Below are 19,896 nucleotides of genomic sequence, written 5' to 3' on the forward strand. Positions count from 1 at the left end.
TGGCTTCTCTTGCCAGCATTAAAAGTCAGAGTAATTTTTCAACTTTGTGAAACTCATGATTTCCATTCTTTATAAAAAATAAAACCTTTTTTTTATAAACAACAAATTTGAACTGTGGTTACCGAACATACCACGTAGATCCACAGTTTCAGAATTATGAACCGATGTCTCTGTTGTATTGGAGACAACATTAGGATAAGGAGACATCAGAGTGGAGAGGAAGAATCTGTAAATAGGGGAACTCTGCGGCCTGGACTCTCTCTGTTCTTTAGGATTGTGTAACCCTCTTTCAACTTTAGTCTGCCTAGTAAACAACATGGAACATCTCAACAGAGCTATCAATGCTGAATTTATTTTATTTACAAAAATCTACTTCACTAAAGCTAGTCCTCCAGAAGAAAACATCTTGTTGCCAAGGAGGTCCAACCAACACCAGTTAATCATTTTGAAGTTAGATTTCTGTTTTGTTTGGCAGGTGGCCAGATTTAGAGACACTTAGAGGCAAACCATTTCAGAGTGGAAAGGTTGAACAGGAAAATACATTTGAAGCTCATCAGCTGCAGGCAATGGTCAGCTTTCTTTAGTCATTGTGCTTCAATTCCCTTATCTTTTAATTAAAAAATCTGCATTCCACTGTTTCAGCTACTGTGTTGATATTTTACCAGCATCTACTGTAAACTGGAGTGTCTCAGATTCTGGGTTAAAATGCCACGATATCAATTACAGGATCAGCTCTGATGTTTCAGCAGTCTTCTTTTTAGGCTTCATTTGCCTGAAGGGGAGGTATGTGCAGGCTTCTTTTATACCCACCAGCTATGCTCATAGCAGTGAATCATGAACAGTGTTTCAGTTTTATAATTTTTAGAAGTACTTCCCAATAAATTATTTTAATATTTGTGTTGGGCCATATCAAAGCAAGAATGTTTAAATGGCTTTATATCATATGTAAGTGGATAGTGCTAAAAGTGTAATGACACTTGCAAAACTTTCTACATATTGTAATTTATCCTAAGATACTAAATATAACTTTTCTATCAACGTCAAGTAAGACCCTCTTGGATCATTACACATAGATTTCTTGAAATGCAAACTGGTCATAAGATTGTATTGATGTTCCATACAAAATAAAACAACCACTCCAGTATTAGTTTTACAGGGGGAGTTTAAAAAAGACCCCTCCCCACCTTGTGCAAATTAGGTTCCACTGACCCTGTGTGGAGGAGAGTTAACATTCACTAGATCGCTCATTTTCTTTCTGAGAACAATTAAAACATGGCTAAAATTTTGAAATCGCAGGGTTTCAAAGAAGTAGCAAAATACAGTTCATTCTGACTAGCTCAGACATGTGGTATGAACCAACAGTAGTTACTGCACCAGTGTGATACCTGAAGACTGTGCATGAGAACCATTGGTCTTTCAGTCTGCCCCATTGCAAGACTAAAAGCAGTTTCAAGGTTCTTTCACTTGATTATTTTAAATCATCATTGACTACATATACTATGGAGGTTGCCATGCCTTATATCTGATATAAACACCTTAGTAAAACGAAGAAAATCTGCAACCTTACAAGCAGCAAGTGGTCATGAAGACCCTTGAGGATCTTAGAAACTGATCACGACATTCTTTGAAAAATCCCCCCCCCCCGAACCACAAGAATACAAAGACTTTGAAAACATTCTCACTCCTACATTTGCTTGTGTTTCGTTCTCACTCATTTTTTTGTTCTGTTTTGCAGTTTTGACTGTCAGTCACATTGAGGAAGCTGTACTGAGGTTCCTTAACTTTTGCAGTATTTCTAAGTAGGTTTGGTGCTGTTATAGTGATGTTAATATCACCATTGCGCGCTCCCTGCATCAATTTGCTTAAGCCAGTATAAGCACAGTGACCAGCATCATGACCATTATTGTCTGCTGTTGTATTGATATTAAGATATTAATCTATTAAATCAGCACTGAAATAAAAATGTAAATAACAATTACTGGTAATGTATGGTTTTTAGACCATACATTTTACACCTAGAGATCTTTTATAACATTTCTTGATCAAATCAATCATTCTAGTTTTGTCTCTAAAGATAGAAAAAAGACATTGCTGTGTAACTTCAGAAATTATCAAACATAGCAAGCAAAGGTTTAAGAATATTCTGCAAAAAGAAAACTATAAACTTTAAAGGGAAATCATCTGATAAAGCTAAAGAGTGAATGCTAAGATTAGGTCATGTTATTAGTGTAATGAATGCTTTTACTCATTTAAATCTTGATTGTGGTATAGTTAGTAAACTGATCAATTTTGCAAATTATACCAAATTAGGAGGATTATGTAACACTGTGAAGGCAGCAGGTGAAATTCCAAAAGATTTAGGCAGCATCCAAGACTAGACAACTGCATGTCTATAAACATAAGCTACAAATATAACATGGAAAACATAAGAGGTGCTACAGTAGAAGAGGCTACTTACAAAAAGGCTTGGGTGTTTATGTTGACACATTGTGTACATATTCTAGAAAACATGGGGAAGCAATAAAAGAGCTCTATAGTCTAAGTGTAGAAATAAAATCAAGAGATGATATCTTAAAATTATCCAATGCATTACATAGGCATCATTTAAAATACTGTATATAATGTTGGTCACCACCTTATAGAAATTATAATGCTGCTCTAGAATCAGTCCAGAGAGGAGTAACTGAGGACTGTGGTTGAATTGAGTGATTTTTTTAGTTTGAACAGAAAAGACTGTAAAGGAACGTGGTCTGAGTATTCAAAATTCTCAAAGGCTTTGACAAAGTGAATGTCACAGGGTGCAGTGAACTTCTTTGAAATTAATAGTGAAACACAAACTAGACTTTATGTGGAAATGTATTTACAACAAAGAAAATGAAGTACTTCTTTACTCAAAAGAGTTATGGTTTTATAGAACAGGCTGTCAAGCCATGTTGATGAACCCAATGTCATGCCAAATGGGCAAAATGGCCTCCACTTGTATGTAAGCGGTCTTATGTTCCTACAATATGTTCTTGGGTGGTGAGGTGGCTCTGTGGCTAAGGATCTGCGCCTGTGGCTGGAAGGTTGACGGTTTGTATCCCGTGGCCAGCAGAGGAATCCTACTCCTTTGGGCCTCTAAGCAAGGCCCTTAACCCCAACTGCTCCAGGAGTGCCGTATAAATGGCTGACCCTGCGCTCTGACCCCAAGCATCTCTCCCTGTCTGTGTGTCTCATGGAGAGCAAGTTGGGTATGCGAAAAAGACAAATTCCTGATATAAGAAATTGTATATGGCCATTAAAGTGATCTTAGCTTAGTATTAAATGTGCTCTTCTAGCATCAGAAAGTTCATACAGTATGTACAGGCAAAACTAAGCGAAAGCCAGTGCATGTTTGTTGACAAATCAAACAGCTGTAAACTCTCAGCACTATTACCACTTAAAATGCTGTATGTGCTACTTGGATTCCACTGTCACTAATCCAGGAACCACAAACAATGTAAAGAAGAGCCAGATGCTTCTACAGTATGTGGAATTAATTTGTTTATCTGAACCACTGTCATTGTGACATCGGAGATAATTAATAACTACTGACCTTATTGTAAACTTTAATAGGTGTACATCAGCATACAGAGAATGTGTGTGAGACCAGTAAATGTCTGGAAAAATGGAGTTCAACCACAAATCTCTTAGGAAGACTGAAAGCCATCACTCATATTATTTGGCCATGATTTTTAAGAAACATCATAATAACCTTATACATTATATCCCCTACTTTATTACTTTAAAAGTGTACAAGACACACAATTGCATATGCATATGTCATGATGAGTCTCTACACATACACTGCTGGATAAATGACTACCCACGATTCTGCCACGAATTTCTGTCTTTGGCAATCCTTATCCATCTTGCCACTGATAACACTGACTTCTTCTTTCTTTGGTCTTTTTTATCTCTTGGGATTAAGTTCAATATTTCTTTGAATTCATTCTTCTTTCTGAATGGTAGTCCCCTTGCTTTTAAGTGTCTTTATACAGTATTGAAGATGAAACATTGATGCACGTGATCAGTTTTAACATGGATGGATTGGGGAAATATAACACCAATGTTAGGTAGAAAAGGCTGTCCCCCACATTGCATTTAAAGTAGAATCTCACTTAAGAGTTATTTTATTTAATATTGATTCACTCATGTAATGATGTCACTTTTATTTCTGCTGCCATTTATTGGTTTCCTTTCTTTCTATTCTGAGCGTACTGCACATCTCTCCACGTTCCTTTGGCTTATACACCATGTTGTTTCTGGATCTTTTTTGCCAGTATGCCCACTTTCAGGTCTCTAGGGACACCTCCTCTGCAAGTTGTCCAGCTTGATTCTTAACAACCCAATTATTTATTGCCCTTATTGGAACAGTTAAACAGTTTTCATAGCTCTTTTTGTGCTTCTGATGTAAAGAGATTTAAAACCTGCTGGACCAAGGGCTTTCAAAGTTGTAAATGAGAATCCCTGATTACTTTTATTCTATGGCATTTTCATCTTTAAAATAATATTTACTTCCTATAAGACTAAGGCCCATTTTTTACTCTTTTTATTTTGTAACATCTACATTGAACTGGAATTGCTGGATTGTCAGTAACACCAACTGTTTTACAATTAGTTTTACCTCTGAGCAAGTATTTTTTCTTTATTACACAGTGGCTAGCATAGCTGCCTCACAGTGCTGGGATCCTGGGTTCAAAATCTGGATATAGGGTGCTATCTACATGTTCTCCCCATCTTCACATGGGTTTCCTTCCTTAGTCTAAAGACATACTGGTAGACTGATTGGCTTCTGGAAAAAGTGGCCCTGATGTATTTGTGTCTATGTTTATGTGTACCCTGTGATGGACTGACCTCCAATCCAGGGTGTGCTCTGCCTTGTGCCCATTGCTAGTTGAGATAGGCTGTGGCTCCTCTGCGACCCTTAATTGGATGAAGTGGTTAGACAATGGATGGGTGTAAGTAATACACTGTATGTTCACTTGAATTAAAATAAGTAAGCCACTTCAGTTTAGAAATTCACATGATATTTTCTTATCACTAAATAAAATTAAATAGCTAGCGTTGACAAGAACAAAGTTAATACAACATTTTGAAATATAATAACACTTTAGTTGGTCCACTTGAAGGTGGCATGCACATAAGTGCAGACATATTTATTCAATTATAGACTGAGCTAACATACGAAATGTTGCCACAGAATTTGATATAGCAGAAATAGAACCAAATGCAGCAGAATGGAAGATGATAAATATAACTCCGCAATGGATGAGTGGTTAAGGAACCTAACAGTTGTAGACTATATGTGAATTGACTGAACAATTCTCTTTCTTTACACAGCCTGGAAAGAATTCTGATAGCAATGTAGGAAGGGGCAATGAGCTATAATTTTTCTACATTCTGACAATACAGTCACTTATGATGTGTGGATTTACTATTGCATGTACAAGTGTGCAGGACCTATTCCAGAGGAGAGGCTTTCAAGTCCTTAGTGTTGCTAATGCTGATCTATAGCCCTAATTAATGTAACGTGTTTATTACTTATATAAGTTCTTATATACGTAATTACTTATATAAATCCAGGATATCCAGGTTTTCTACAAATGAACGTAGTATTTAATTTAATAAAAACATTATAGAAAGCGTTCCATTATTGGTTTATTTTGCTGCTGCCTTAGTCCAAATAAACTTGTGTATGATGGTATGGTGTTTTCAGACAGGATCATATATGCAAGTGTCCTCCGAGTCCAGTACGTGGCGCTAGTTCAGTTTGAGCCGAGTATTTTCATTGGGCTCTCTCAGATCTTTTCAGCAGGACGTATTGACTATCCAGGCGATCTCGTTGGTCTTTGTACGTTAGTGGTGCTGGCTGTTGTTTTTTTGTTTAAACTTTTAGTAAAATGCATGTGTGGTTTGTATACATTAAAGACATATAAAAACAGATTAAGGCGGTAACGAATTTATTTATTTTTAATGCAATGTAGCTAAGCAACTGGCTTAGTACTGTTCCAATTTAATGCTCAGAGGTAAGAAAACGTCCCCTTGTTTGATAATCATGTGTATATAGCCTGATTAACTGGGCGTTATATGGTTTATTGATCTACAAAACTGTCTTATCCCCCCTTTAAATATAATGATAATTGTTTTTTCAAGTAGATTTGCACACCTTTTGAGACTGAACTTGTCGGGAGTGTTGTAATCATTGTAGATGGATGCAAAGGTATAAAATATATTACCTTTTATAACATTGTATCTTTAGGTTTGACGTGTGTAGCTGTTGGAGATTAATCTCGTCTCCTCTGTTCAATAGATTATATCGGGCACATTACATCAGTGGCATACCAGGAAGTAGACTGTTTGTTTCTAGATGTGCTGTCTAATGATACAGATAGAATTGAATAACTTCCACAAGATCACTTTCAATAGAAATTGTATTTGTTGTATTCCCTATTTGAGTATCTATCGGTTTAGAACACCGCCTCAATGTGTTTAAGGACAGAGATAATTAAGGATACGGCGGTGTTGTATAATATGAAGTAACGTAAGTGGGTTGCCAGGTGCGGGCTTCGTGTCAGACGAGCATGAATTTTTACAAATTCTATTTCAGTAGGTGCGGTGAGATGAGTATAACGACAAATGCTTGGTAGTGCAGAAATCCACAAAAATATGCCATTTGCTATCAAAGAAAGCAAGAGCCTTAGCTATAAACTCCACTGTATTGCTTGCCGCTTGGTACAAACGCAGCTTTTGCCATACCAGTGAGAGGTCGCAGCCTTTATCATCATAATCATCATCGCGTTCCAGCGGTTTAAGCAGAAAGAAGTCCAGTTGGACGTCTAATTTTCACAGATCATTCCTCTACCTTTTGGGATAATGCAAAATGACTTGCATATGTTATCTTCTTGTCGCCTAATAGACTGACATAGGGGACAAAATAATTTATGTAGTGCTCTGGCTTTCTGTAATGGCAATGTGACAAATTTAGTGTACAGGCCTATGCAGTGTCTGGAACTGTACTGCAGTAATCCTGAGATCTAGGTTGTATGATTTATTCTTATGACTAAATGTGGACTTCTAACTGATTATAGTGAGAATAAGAACATATATGTGTTTTATTTCTTTTACAGGCCACCATTTTAAACCCTGTTATGCATCTTTGAAGAGCTGACAATCACCTTTCCAAATGGAACCAGACAATGATGTTGCATTGGACATTATTATTACAAATGTCGTGTCTGTTTTTAGAACAAGGTGCCATTTAAATCTACGAACAATTGCACTGGAGGGAACAAATGTCATCTACAAACCAGATGTAGGGGTAAGTCCATTACTGTTAAGAAGTCATTTTACTCTTTCTGGAGTAATGATTGATAACCACACATTTTGATTTTCTACATTTAGTACTGAAAGGTCTTTTAGACCTCAACAACACTTAAAGCAGGGTTCTCAGACTGTTCCTGGAAGACTGCAGTGTCAACTGATTTTTGCTTCAACAAACCTCAATTTTATCTAGTTACTTTATTCTTTCCCTTTAAATGTATGCTTAACATGTCATTCCAGATACAATTCCTTTCAAAAACAGGCCTGGGCTTGGCGGTCCTGAGACAGGGAAAGCCAGGTTGCTGCTTGCTGTATGTGTTGCTGGTGCCACCTACTGGTCTGTTTAGACCAGCATTTGTAAACCAGTCTCCCAACATAATTATGTAAGGACTGGGGACACTCGGCTATAGGAGGACTTGTCCTTTAGATGAGATGATAAACGAAGGTCCTGACTACTTGGTTATGAAAATCCCATGGCACTGCTTGTAAAAGTAGGATTGTGAACCCAGGTGTGCTTGTTAAATTCCGCTCTGGATTTGCATAATCTGGCCTCCCTAAAATTCCCTGTTAATGCAATATGGGAATATAATTTCTCCATTCTCCTTTGGATCTTCTCTGTAGTGGGGCAGCTGGCACATAGCTGGAGTGCTCTTAGTGGTGAATGAAGTAGGTCCCTTCTCGTATGGAAAGTGCAGTCCTTGAGAATGAAAGGCCCTGTACAAATCCAGGGATTATTGTAATTATTAGACATGTTGCACCTAAAGAAAATTAGTTATCCTAGTTAAACAGCCTAATTAAAGTCATTTGGGGCTCAGGTGGAGCAAAAACCAAGAGACAATACGGCCCTCCAGGAATGGAGTGTGAAACCGTTGGTATACAGCTTTCATTTTTGTGGGACTCGGGAGAGCAGGGCTGGCCCTGTAAGGAACAAGTGGAAGGAAACTGTCAGTAATGCTTTCTGAATTATGGGAGTCATCAGTCAGGTGGTAAGCACAGCATGTGTTATATGTCTGTACCTGAATATAATCTCTCAAGTCTTTTCAACTGCTCTTTAGCTATTTTTTTTCTATGTGCATTTCAAAGATTTATTTTCTGTATGTTTAACTTAGATGCATAATTTGATGGTCATTATTGAAAAGAGCCATGGCTCTGAACAGAGTTAGCAACTGCATGCGTACAGTGTAATGTTAGTGATACTAATCGTACCTGTAACAAAAGCCAAAGATGACAAAGGTATTTTAGTATTATATTTCATGAATGCATTTTAAAATACTGTTTAATGTTTGTGTTTGTAGGAGTCACTTCATTACTTCAAAGATTTTGAAGTATACATTTTAATAAGGGATAATACATCATAAAAGAAACAATTAAGATTGTGTACAAACGATATTTCCTCCCTTAAGTATCTGCAAAAAGAAGAGACCTGCAGTACTGAAGTGCACCACTAGAGATCACTCTAACCTAAGTTCTAGCACAGTTTTTGAAGGACCCTGAAAAGTCTTTACATTTCCATTTTCCATTTGTAGTCCCTAAAAATAAATGCAGCAGGTTTTCTTTTTGTTTCTGATGTAGCGGTTTCTTTTGTTTTTAAATGTAGCTCTTTCTTTGTGATATTGGAGTTACGAATATATAAAACTGCAATTGGAAAAGGAATTACACAGTTACGGTCATGTTTCTTATCCTTGTGATGTTTTTTTTTTCTTTTTTCTCTTTTGTACTTTTTATTTTCTGTGAGAGCAGTCAAATTATGTAAATGTTATTCTACACACTTTAATCACCATCTTAAGTCTTTGAATCTCTACATTTTTGGCTTAAATATACTTGTACTTGTGGGTACAAGAAACTCATCTGTTTTAGATATGGATTTTTTCTACAGTTTTTGCCTGAAACCAGAATTCACAGATGGATTGCATTTCATATTCTTTCTATTAATGATTTAGTAGAATACAAAAGTCTGTGAGTAACAGAAGCTGCACACCTTCCAAACAGATTCTTGTGAAAAATGATGACTTTTTACCAAAGGCACACTGACAAACATCTGTTTGTCTCTCTAATCAGATGCCCTGCAGGCTAGTGGAGCTTGACCCATCCTTAAATGAGGATATTCACTAGCTCCTGGAGAGCCCTGGACTTCATTACACAGACCTGTGTAGCTCCCTATAGCGTGCTTTGAGTATGCCCAGTAGGATTCCTGTCAGGTGATCTCACTGTCAGTTCCATGTTTTCTTTGGCTCACAAGAAGATAAACAGTGGTGATGTGGGCAGGTTATTGTCAGTTACTGACACTGGGGCTTGCTTACTGTTGAGGCACTTCATTCCATCCATAACTGCTGCACTAACTGTGCCTGAAGACTTGAGATCCCTCCATCCATGCCATAGTCCTTCTGTTATGATGGACCCTCCTTTCTTTATTTCAGCATCATGATGCTAGATAAAACGTTTGCTAAGGTGTATAGAAATCCTTGCTTTATTCCATGCCAATGAGAAAAAAGAAAACTCAACATTTTGGCCATGGAGCCTTCTTCAGGTGTGAGCCTCTTACCCAAAGAAGGCTCCATGTCCAAAACGTTGTTTTCTTTTTTCTCTTTTTAGCATGGAATAAACCTATTTCTTGTTTCTTTGCAGCCTGCGCATGCTGACACAGCTACCCACTTGAAATCCTTGCTTGCCTTTTCAGCCTAAACAGAATCTGGATTTGTGAGAGTGCGAGGACATTACTTCCATTACTGTCCAGCCATTACTGTTTTACTGTACGTTATGCTGTAGCTTGTCTATATGAAATGATCCAGAATGTGACTGGGAGTCAGAGGTGCACAGATTGAGTTTGGGAAGGTTCAAATGTGTCAAATAAGAAATGGGCTAAGAAGTGACTTTTTATTTAGGAGTCATTTACTTAAGATCAAACTATGAAATGTCTGCTCTTTGTGTAGTGTTGATTCTTCTACAACCTGTAATCATCTGACATTGTCACAGGATTGGCAACAGTTGTTGAATGCACATTGGCACACATTTAGTACTTTATCAGTGTTTGTCAGAGCTCCCTCTATTTCAGCTCCTCAATGTTCCTTGTTTTTTTTTTGTATTAAATGACATGACATTTTCTAGTTTTACTCTAATGTAGAAGTGTATGTATTTTTTATCACTTAGACACTTCAGCTTTCCCAGATTTAAAAAATGAAGGTTTATACTATTAAGTATCCCAGTATTCCAAAATGAGTTAATCTGCTGATGCATTGTGTACTTACAGATTAAAAAAATATTAAAGGTCATAGATTGATCATTTAATTTAAATGAATTTTTTGGAGGTTATCCCTACCCTAATTGTGGAGGGCTGATTTTTTTTTTCCTTGGCTAGGTTTGCATTTGCATGCATATTGTGAAATGCGTTGAAAGCATCCATTTTAAATCAGTGTGCGTTCTCTCTCAACTCAGTTATTTTGATCAGAAACCAAGACGCACTATTTGGTTCTGATTAAAATGTTAGTCCTGGGAGAATTGTTGGAGGATTACATGAACAGGATGCCAGAGTCTGTGATGTTAGAGGAGGTCCAAATTACCGGTAAATACAGAGGATCTTGGAGAATATTAAGTTGGCAGAGAGAAATGCATGATTCATTTGGAACGTATTTAGAAACAATTTCTTAATTAATCCACATCTCTCTGTTAATTTATTGGCTTTTAGTCTCATGCAAATTGTGCTAAATATTCAATTTCAAAGTAGTGTCAGAATGAAATATGAGCCCAGGCCCTATTTGTCTTTCAATAGTGGAAAGCATAATTAGAAACCTACACCATCTGTTGATTCATGTTACCTGTCTTAACTCATCACTAGTTTGACATGCAGTGTGAGTAACATGCTGTCTGACCTTATGACATTTGGGCTGGTAGTTGAGAGCATTGCATGTTACTTCTTATTGAGACCATGCTATTGAAGAACTTGTGAACGACACAAAGCTTGATCGTGGTTTTAAGGGGTGTATATTATGTCTTTTATCATGTCCACTAGCTACCAATTGTTTTGGAGAGAATAGAAGTTGGCATTAACCCAATGCACACATAGTATCTAAGGTTTTTGGAGTTTGTTATTCCACAATTTATCACCTTTCGCTGGCATCAGCAGATGATTTTCCATAATGTCTCACTAGTGGTGGTTGTCCACTTGTGATGTTGCAGCAGCAACGTAAAATCATTGTTCCATCTCATTAATTTGATCATTGTCTGCCACCCTCTCTTACAGCTTGACAGGTCACTGGAAGACATTGTATAACAGTCTTTTCAATTTTTACAGCAGTGACTTCATTAATAATTGGCTCCACCATTCTGTGGTGGTGCATACCTAACCCAGATCTTGAACAAGCAAGTCTGCAGAGACCAACACTCTTAACAGACAGTTTTCTAACATTATCTCTGATGAAGCAGGTTAATTGTGGACAGGGGCAAGTGCTGAACAAAAGAGTATGGAGATTGCATGGGAAATGTTATAATGATGTCCATATTGTATGAGGAGACTGACCGGTCCGAGAGTCCTTCCATTATGTTGCTATGTTTTACAGACATCAAGAATAGCTTATTATCATGGTTTGGAATGATGATAGATAGCCACAGCAGGAACAGCAGTCCTGGTGAATTGATGTGATTTAGATTTTTTTCATTTTTTTCCTCCCATCATAGCATTCCCTTCATACACACTCCAGGGCTCACTCAAACATTGCTGTTAAAGAAAAATAAGCTAACACTATGTTGGGTCACCCTTTGTGGACCTAGTCAACAGCTAACAAAAACCAGCTACATCAGCTTGAACATGTGTTTAACATGTGCCGTTAGGAAACCTTCTCTCCTTACAGTTGTGCATCTGTGATGGCTACTAAAATATTGAATCTGTGACTGTAAAATACACTCTACAGCTGTTGAAATTAGTGACACTAATAAATGTAAACCAGTTGGCATCAACTTCATTATTGGGTTGGAAACTCATGCTTCAGTATATAAATGATGCCTTGCAAAGTGCAGAAATGTATCAGAAGTTTTTTGTAAGTATAACTTAAGTAAATTTTGTTTGTTTTTGGAGACCTGGTATATTCCAACAATATATCCCTTAGTGTAGTGATCCTTGGACTGCAGTATTTTGATTCAACTCTGTTCCAAGACCATGTAAGACAGTGTTAAGATCATATAGATTAGTCTTTCCTTTTTTACTTTTTTACATTATTCATAAACTCCAATTGGCAATCAGATTCACTTTTTATTTTTGGATCATTGAACACCCTACCAATTTCTAAAACATATGTAAAGGTAATATACCTTGGCAACAGTGTGACCGTCCGTGAAAAAGTTAAAATGAGCTTCTTTAAAAATATCTTTGATTTATGATGACATTTCAAGGACAGTTCTCAATGGCTGAGTTGTTCCAAATTCTACGCTCATGTAGTCACAGAAGGTAAATGATTGAGAGCTTTCACATCACATTAAGCCAGTGCCATTTGCTTTTAAAATTAATTTGCTAAAACAATAAAATGTAGGAACAGTCCTGTCATACAGAGGTTGATCATTCTGTTTTTAGAATGCATTTCACAGAAAGCAATTTGAGATGATGAAAGACTGTCAAAACCTTGTCCAGTTCTCCTGAACCTCCTTTATGAAGGCAGCTTAACATAAAGCCTCAAATTTCACTTAAGGGCTTCAGAGCTAATGAGGGGGAGCTTGAATGGAGGATGGGGTACAGTGAGCTTCCTTGGCATGTTTTCTTTCAGTTTGCAAAGGAATTGGAATTGTTTTCACACCAGATGTCCAGAGTTACCTGTTAAGAATTTGTAGCAACAGTTCCATGAGTGTTTCTGTAAAGCTGTAGAAAACTAAACACGGATTTCTAGTGTGTTTTCAGCATTATGTAGTATTTTATTCCACAGTTAAATTAAAGCTGTCTACTTTAAAGCAGATTTTTATCATTCATGGTTTGTAGTATTTCCAATCAATTCTAAAGGTAAACAAATCTTAATGAAATAAATGCATCATACTGATAAGTTCTCAAATCAGTGAATTGAATGCCAGCTAATAAACATTTGCAAACCTGTACATTGTAAAAGTTTCTTTGTAATTTTATGTTGGATTTCAAATTGGGGAAAACAAAACATTAAACAGGCCTCAGTTGTGTTGCTGGTGCTGAAGTTTCTCGTCACTGGTAATAGTGGGTTACAAAGGTCTGTTGGAAATGCATTTGAAGTGTGCTATTTGTTTCAACTTGAGTATTTCTTTGTATTGTCTTTCACAGAAGGTTCTGATGAAACTAAGAAAGCCCAGAATCACTGCTTCAATATGGTCTTCAGGAAAGATTATTTGCACAGGAGCTACGAGGTAACATTGATCCATTAAGATCATATAATACTCCAAAAACATGCTAGTTTTTGAAAATGCTTTGTGAGCAGTTTTTTTTTAATTTTTCTTGTTTCCTTTTAACATTAGTCTTTCAGCAGTTTAACATAATGATGTTCACACTTAAACCTAGTGTCTGCTCCAGGTACAGAATCACAAAAGCGTGTCTTTTTCATGTAATTTCTCTTGTTTGTGAGGAAACCTCACAACCTCCTAGAGGAGCTGCTTGACATTTGTAGTTTGTATTCACTGTCAAGCAGATGCAGATGTAATTGATTATCTTTTGAAACGGGTCTGGGCAGTCCCAGTCCTGCAGGGCAGGTTTTCTAGGTGTTTTCAAAGCACTTGCACCTGAACAGCTGGGATAAGATGTTGAAATTAGCCCCATTAAACCAGTGATGAGTTGATTTCGATTAAGATCGGGTTCATGATGAAAACTGGGCCCTCAGTGACCCCTGCTCCTCCCATATGTGAACAATTAGTCACACAAGTCCTGAGTTTACCCAGCATCTGCTTTCTTGTTGTGACTCTTCACTTTTTTTTAGTCAAATACTTGATGTGGCTTCAGCAGAGAGTATGAAAATGATATATTAACTTCATGATTGTTGCTTTATGACTGCTTTTATTACAGCATTAAACCCTTAATGTGGAGTTGTGTGACTATTTGCTCACATATGGAAGGGGCAAGTGGTCACTGAGGGCCCAGATTTCATCTTGACCAAGATCTTAATCTAAATCAACTCATCGCTGATTTAATGGGTTTAAACCCATTTGTAAAGCCCAGTTGTAAAAATCATTACAAATAAAAAATGAAACAATTAAATGTTCATATACCTTTCCTCTATGCTGTACAGGACTACTCTGCTAATCAGTTGCTGTCATTTAGACAGTGCAGATATTTTGTGCATTTGATGATGTATACATTCCTTTGTGTTGTTTCCATTTTAGTGAAGAAGAAGCTAAATCTGGTGCCCGGAGATTAGCACGATGTCTACAAAAACTTGGTTTTAAGGTATTAAACTTTTTAGGCTTCCAAGTAGTGAAAGCTTGTAGTGATCGAAAGGATTTTGACCTTCTCAGTTTTTAAACTGCTCCCGTGCAAAGACTAGGGAGCCCTCCAGACTTGGAGTCCTGAGTCAAGAAAGTGTCCTGACCCATATATTGGAAAGCCCTTTCAAAATCTTGTTTGCCATTGCACATTTAACTGAAAATTAGTATACTACACATGCCTTGCACCTGAGAAATTGCTGTTGTAATTGTAGTGCCACCAGAATGAATACAGGTAAAAATAGGATTCCTACATAAACCAAGATTGCTGACTGACAGCTGTTTTATTTTCTTTGTGTGACCTATAAGACCAGCTTCTGCGGATCAAAACAGTTTCTCCTTTTAACTCTAAACAAAGTATAGTCCTTACATTTGGCATCCACTTAATATCTGATGCAATGATATTGCTAATTAAACCTAGATATTTGTCTGACCTTCATTTGTACTCACAATCTTGGCTCTGGCTCTGTTTTGGGATCCAGTGCATTGATTGAATTGACACTTGCAGATTTCATGAACAGTTAAAGATGCTTCTGATTTGCATCTCACAAACTGCTAGGATAATTTCCAGCCGACACTGGATTATTGATTGCTTGGTGAGCATACTGTTTTTGCTTAAGGACTTTTTGGCTAGTTAACTGCCAACTCGGTTGGTGTTGGATTTAGGGACAATGCAGTTAATATATTGACAAATGTTGTTTTTTTTTTCCCATAAACCTCAATGGCTGTCTGATTGCCATTTTTTGCAAAACCCAAACTACTATCATTTTGAATAGTACTGTTGTGCTCATTTATTTTAAACTTAGATTTCACCCAGATCTATATCAGAATGGCACCTTTCAATTTTGGGTTGCAGCAATATCTAAAATACACTAGTTCATCACGTGTCTGGTGAAACACCCCATAATGCAGTTGTTGCTTTTAAGCTTTAGGTGTGACATTATTCTAGTGACAGTGCAAATTACTATACAGCAATGAGGTTTCTGTGAATGCTTCCTAACTTAATTTATACTTTTTTGATACTCAACCTTTACCACAAATTGCTTTGGAGAAAAAAAAACTATTAATTTATTACAATTTGCTTAACAGTTCTACATTGGGAAAGGACCCTTTTAGTGGAATTACAGTTAACTCAAATTTTAAACTACCAATGTCTTTGGAACTGCTACATCGACTGACTTGAAACATGACAGGTTTCATCACACCAAAACTTCCTTTAGGCTTAAATCTCATGTTGCAACAACACTCTTTATGTCCACAATGAGTTAGCACTTCCTTAGTAGCTTGCTTTTCAAAACCTGTTTGACTGACTTTGGAAACATCATTCCAGTTTTCCTTTTGTTTACTCAAGCTGTTGAAGTAAGTGGGTCAGGAACTGCTTGGAAGCCTTTAGAGACAACAGTACTTGTGTTTAACTAGTACTAAAATTGTCCTTTAGATGAAATTATGGTGTTTTAGGGGAGCAGAGAGAAAAGAGCTTGTGAGCTGAGATTTCAACAACTCTTCTAATTTTAATCTTTTCCCACACAAGAAAATAGGGAAGCCTACAGCATTAATTTGAAAACAGTTTAATTTTCAGTTATTTTTGTTTATACTGTCTGTTGAGCTACAACTGTAAATCTTTAACACCTTAGGCATATAAATTGTGTATAGTACTTGCATGAGTTACTTTTAAACAAACCGTTCTACCTTGAAATATTAAGAGTTACATCAATAAGAGATTTATTGCATTTTTTCCATTCCCAAGTCTTAGACAGCTCCTGAAAGTATTATATGAAAAGATCGGTTTTGTTCTAATGAAAAGAGAAACCATTTTAAAACAAAAAAAACATTGAAACATTGAATTTGAAAATGTTTTCTTCCTTTAGGTGAAATTCACAGATTTTAAGATTGTTAATGTGTTGGCTGTCTGCTCAATGCCCTTTGAAATCCGACTTCCAGAGTTCACAAAGAAAAACAGACCTTTTGCTAGGTAAGACTCTTGCACGTTTAAGCATTTTGTGTTCAGTATAATTTATAACTGTTAAAGCAGCTGTGTGTTATCTTCCAGTTATGAGCCAGAATTGCACCCTGCAGCATCATACAGGATTAAGAATATCAAAGCTACCCTACAGATTTTCTCAACAGGAAGCATCACTGTCACAGGTAAAGATATTTTGTATAGAGTGATATATACTCATTTGTTGGTATGAAATGACAGTAACGTGGCTCCCAAAAACATATATACAGTGCCTTGCAAAAGTAATGAATCTCTTCCCATTTCACATTTGGATTAATTATAATATTATTAATTCGTTTTTTACTCAATATTGTAATAATCATACTCAACACTGTTAAATGTGAAGGAGTTGAAATGTCTGGAAAATCAGCAAAGAAGTTTTATTAAGTAAAATTTACTTAATTGCGTAAATAACTGTCCTACAAAGCAAGTATTTGGTGGATGTAATGGTTTTGGAGAAGTACCAGCTTCAAATAGTGGGGTGCTGTAAATTTACTCAGTCATCCTCAGAAACCTGGTCCGGTTCTGATAAGCTCATTGGGGATCATTGGTAGACTACAATCAAGCCTTACCATATTTTCTCATAGTCGGGTCTAGACTGGACTGCTTTATTCTTGTCAGACCACTTTGGCCTGTGGGTCATCGGTGCTTCCCTTCCAACTCAACACACTTTCTGTCTTCTAAGATTATTTAAAAAAATTGTTTTACAGGATGACCGCTCAACTAGGGCCTTTTTTCCAGACACATCAGTCTCATTGTACTGGCCACCTAATATATGCAACCTTCTTGTCCACAGTTCCCTTAACCACCCTTAGGCCATTTCCATGCCAAGCACCTGCTGTAATAGAAGTCTCTGTATCCCTTGCAAATGTATATGGCCATTTCAAGAATATCTGGAGAGCAATCTCAATTATTGTATATCTTACAGAAAGTGCCCTGACATTCCCATGAACAAAACGAAGGCAGCTGGCCAGTTGTTTCATGGAACCTATCAAAGCAATGAGGATTATTCCAGCATGGAATAAGCCTTTACTTGTTTCAATGAGGATCATGACAGTTACCCATATTATTTCTCCCAGACATGCTTACACTCACCTTTCTGTCCTCTTATAGGGTTTCCAGAAAGACATTAGAAGCTAAGATTATCCTTAAACTTGGATGACACATTCCACCATCTCTGTGTGAATTCCTCTCCAGGACCTCTGCTGTGATGAACAGATTTTAGGTTTTCACACTCCTCCCCCAGATCTCCCTTTGTTTGGGCACTAATTCTCACCTGCTGTGCCCATTCTCACATTCCGCCCATTGTCCTTTCCTTCACGAGATTTGGGATTTATATCCCTGAACCCTTTCTTAGTCTCCCTCACACCTGAAAGAGATTCCACTTCTTCACTTTTTCCCACTGCTCTTCCATGTGGAATTACTTCTATAATAATAATAATAATAATAATAATAATAATAATAATAATAATAATATTTAGAACTTTTAATTGTTCCTTCTAAATATGAAGCTCTTTTTTTTAAGTGCCCCAGTTGCAAGCTGACGCAGCAACAAGTTGTGGAAACTGTCTTGGGGTTACTTCTGCAAGGCACTGTGTATTTAAGGAACCATATAATATGAAAATAATAATGGTCCAGTGCAGCGTGAGTTTAAAGAAGTGCGTAAACAAATTCCAGTTCTAATATAGGCTTATTAAAAACTAATCCAGCTGGTATTAAATGTGCTGTTCAAAAATATTCCAAGAATTTCTCTTGCATGTGTTTTTTTTTCCCCAAACACTTGCAAGAGTTCTATTTTAGAAAAACTCTTTTGCAACCTGACACCATGTTTCTCATAGACAAAGCTTCCCAAAACTGACAAACCAGATTTAGTTGGACTGAACTTCTGACACTAGAGGATATACATCTCTTGGAAACACTTGCTTCGATGGTTTATTGAGTCATTGAGAGAATAATTAATTACAAATGGGCAGGGGTCTGCCAAACAAAATTTAAAGAAACCTTATTTTGTAAGAGCACAAGAAATGCCTAATAAAGGTGAGAGAGGAGCCACTTATTCCTCATACAAAATCTGCTAGCCTGTTGAACTTTTACCATGAGTTGTTATGCGTTACTGTAGGATAGTGTGATTTTCTGTGAAATGCTAATACTCCCAAGTTAGAAAATGACGTGTTCTCATGAATTGTTTTTTATAAATAAATTTGATAGTATAGTTATCCCTTTAACCCTGTTTTTCCCTTTTTTGTGTTTTGCCAGCCCCAAATGTACAGTTTGTTGCGGCAGCTGTTGAACAAGCCTATCCTTTGTTGTCTGAATGCAGGAAAATAATCAGATAAAAATGGGGATATCTTTGTTTTTAAAGCACCTTATTCATTATGACATTCTGTATAATGTTTCAGACAAGCTGATACTTTTGTTAATTTTGTTTTCTGGCGAGGTACTGCTTTCTGTGGTACACAGTTATGTATTTCATTAACAATGCGCTATTGTTCAGTGTCAACAGGAAACACGGATATCAGATTGTTTGAAGCAATGTAACATACTTTAATGTAATGCACTTCATGTAAAAACAGCAACATTCTGAGTGAGCATGTAGATTTTACTTTAATCTTTTCTCTGCATGATCACCAAAGAACAAAACTTTTTTTAATCAAATTTTTAAAAATTCTTAATGATAAAAAGCAATATGTGACAGGTGAACAATTGTTTGAAGCAACTAGTTTTTTTTCCGTAGATCCTTTTGAAAACAGTTCTAGATATTCTCCCTTTTATTTGAATGATGTTTTTATTCCAGAAACAATAGAGATACACAATGTTCATGAAACATCAACATGACTATTCTGCACCGTGTATTTATCAAAACAAACACTAAATTAATAACTGATTATCCATTATGGGGACAACTGTTACTAATATGGTAACAGCTTCTTGACAAGAACACTTGTTGTATTGTGAAGGACGTGTTTTTCAGTATGTTTATGAATTTTGTATTTTGTACAATAAAATATATGATCTAATACCTGAATTTTGACTGCTATTTATGCTTTGTAAGTGTATTGCTTTTGATTTTAAAAGGTCCCTGTCTCTCTTCTTAGCTTGTTTAAATTGTAGATAAGCTACAGAGTTTAACTGTCATACAG

The 19,896-nt window shown here is 36.6% G+C and overlaps 1 protein-coding gene across 2 annotated transcripts; it reads left to right on the forward strand.

Moving 5' to 3' along the window:
• Nucleotides 1-5,823: 5,823 nt before the first annotated feature.
• Nucleotides 5,824-19,773, forward strand: tbpl1 (TBP-like 1). Of its 2 annotated transcripts, none has more exons than XM_006625891.3 (7): nt 5,824-6,047; nt 7,149-7,339; nt 13,610-13,692; nt 14,659-14,722; nt 16,626-16,729; nt 16,808-16,902; nt 19,013-19,773. In XM_006625891.3, the coding sequence occupies exons 2-7, from the start codon at nt 7,205-7,207 to the stop codon at nt 19,090-19,092; spliced, it is 561 nt and encodes a 186-aa protein (XP_006625954.1). In that variant the 5' UTR covers nt 5,824-6,047; nt 7,149-7,204; the 3' UTR covers nt 19,093-19,773. The 2 variants fall into 2 exon arrangements, with proteins under 2 accessions (XP_006625954.1, XP_015204275.1); XM_015348789.2 differs by lacking the exon at nt 5,824-6,047 and adding an exon at nt 6,152-6,241.
• Nucleotides 19,774-19,896: the final 123 nt, after the last annotated feature.

This window comes from Lepisosteus oculatus, chromosome 2, assembly GCF_040954835.1.
Source record: "Lepisosteus oculatus isolate fLepOcu1 chromosome 2, fLepOcu1.hap2, whole genome shotgun sequence".
NCBI lineage: Eukaryota > Metazoa > Chordata > Actinopteri > Semionotiformes > Lepisosteidae > Lepisosteus > Lepisosteus oculatus.

What these genes read in the sequence shown, in the direction of transcription:
- tbpl1 (XM_006625891.3), top strand. Translation starts at nt 7,205, where the DNA reads ATGGAACCAGACAATGATGTTGCATTGGACATTATTATTACAAATGTC. An exon ending in TCTACAAACCAGATGTAGGG is followed by an intron (nt 7,340 to 13,609) that starts GTAAGTCCATTA and finishes TGTCTTTCACAG; the next exon opens with AAGGTTCTGATGAAACTAAG. An exon ending in ATTTGCACAGGAGCTACGAG is followed by an intron (nt 13,693 to 14,658) that starts GTAACATTGATC and finishes TTTCCATTTTAG; the next exon opens with TGAAGAAGAAGCTAAATCTG.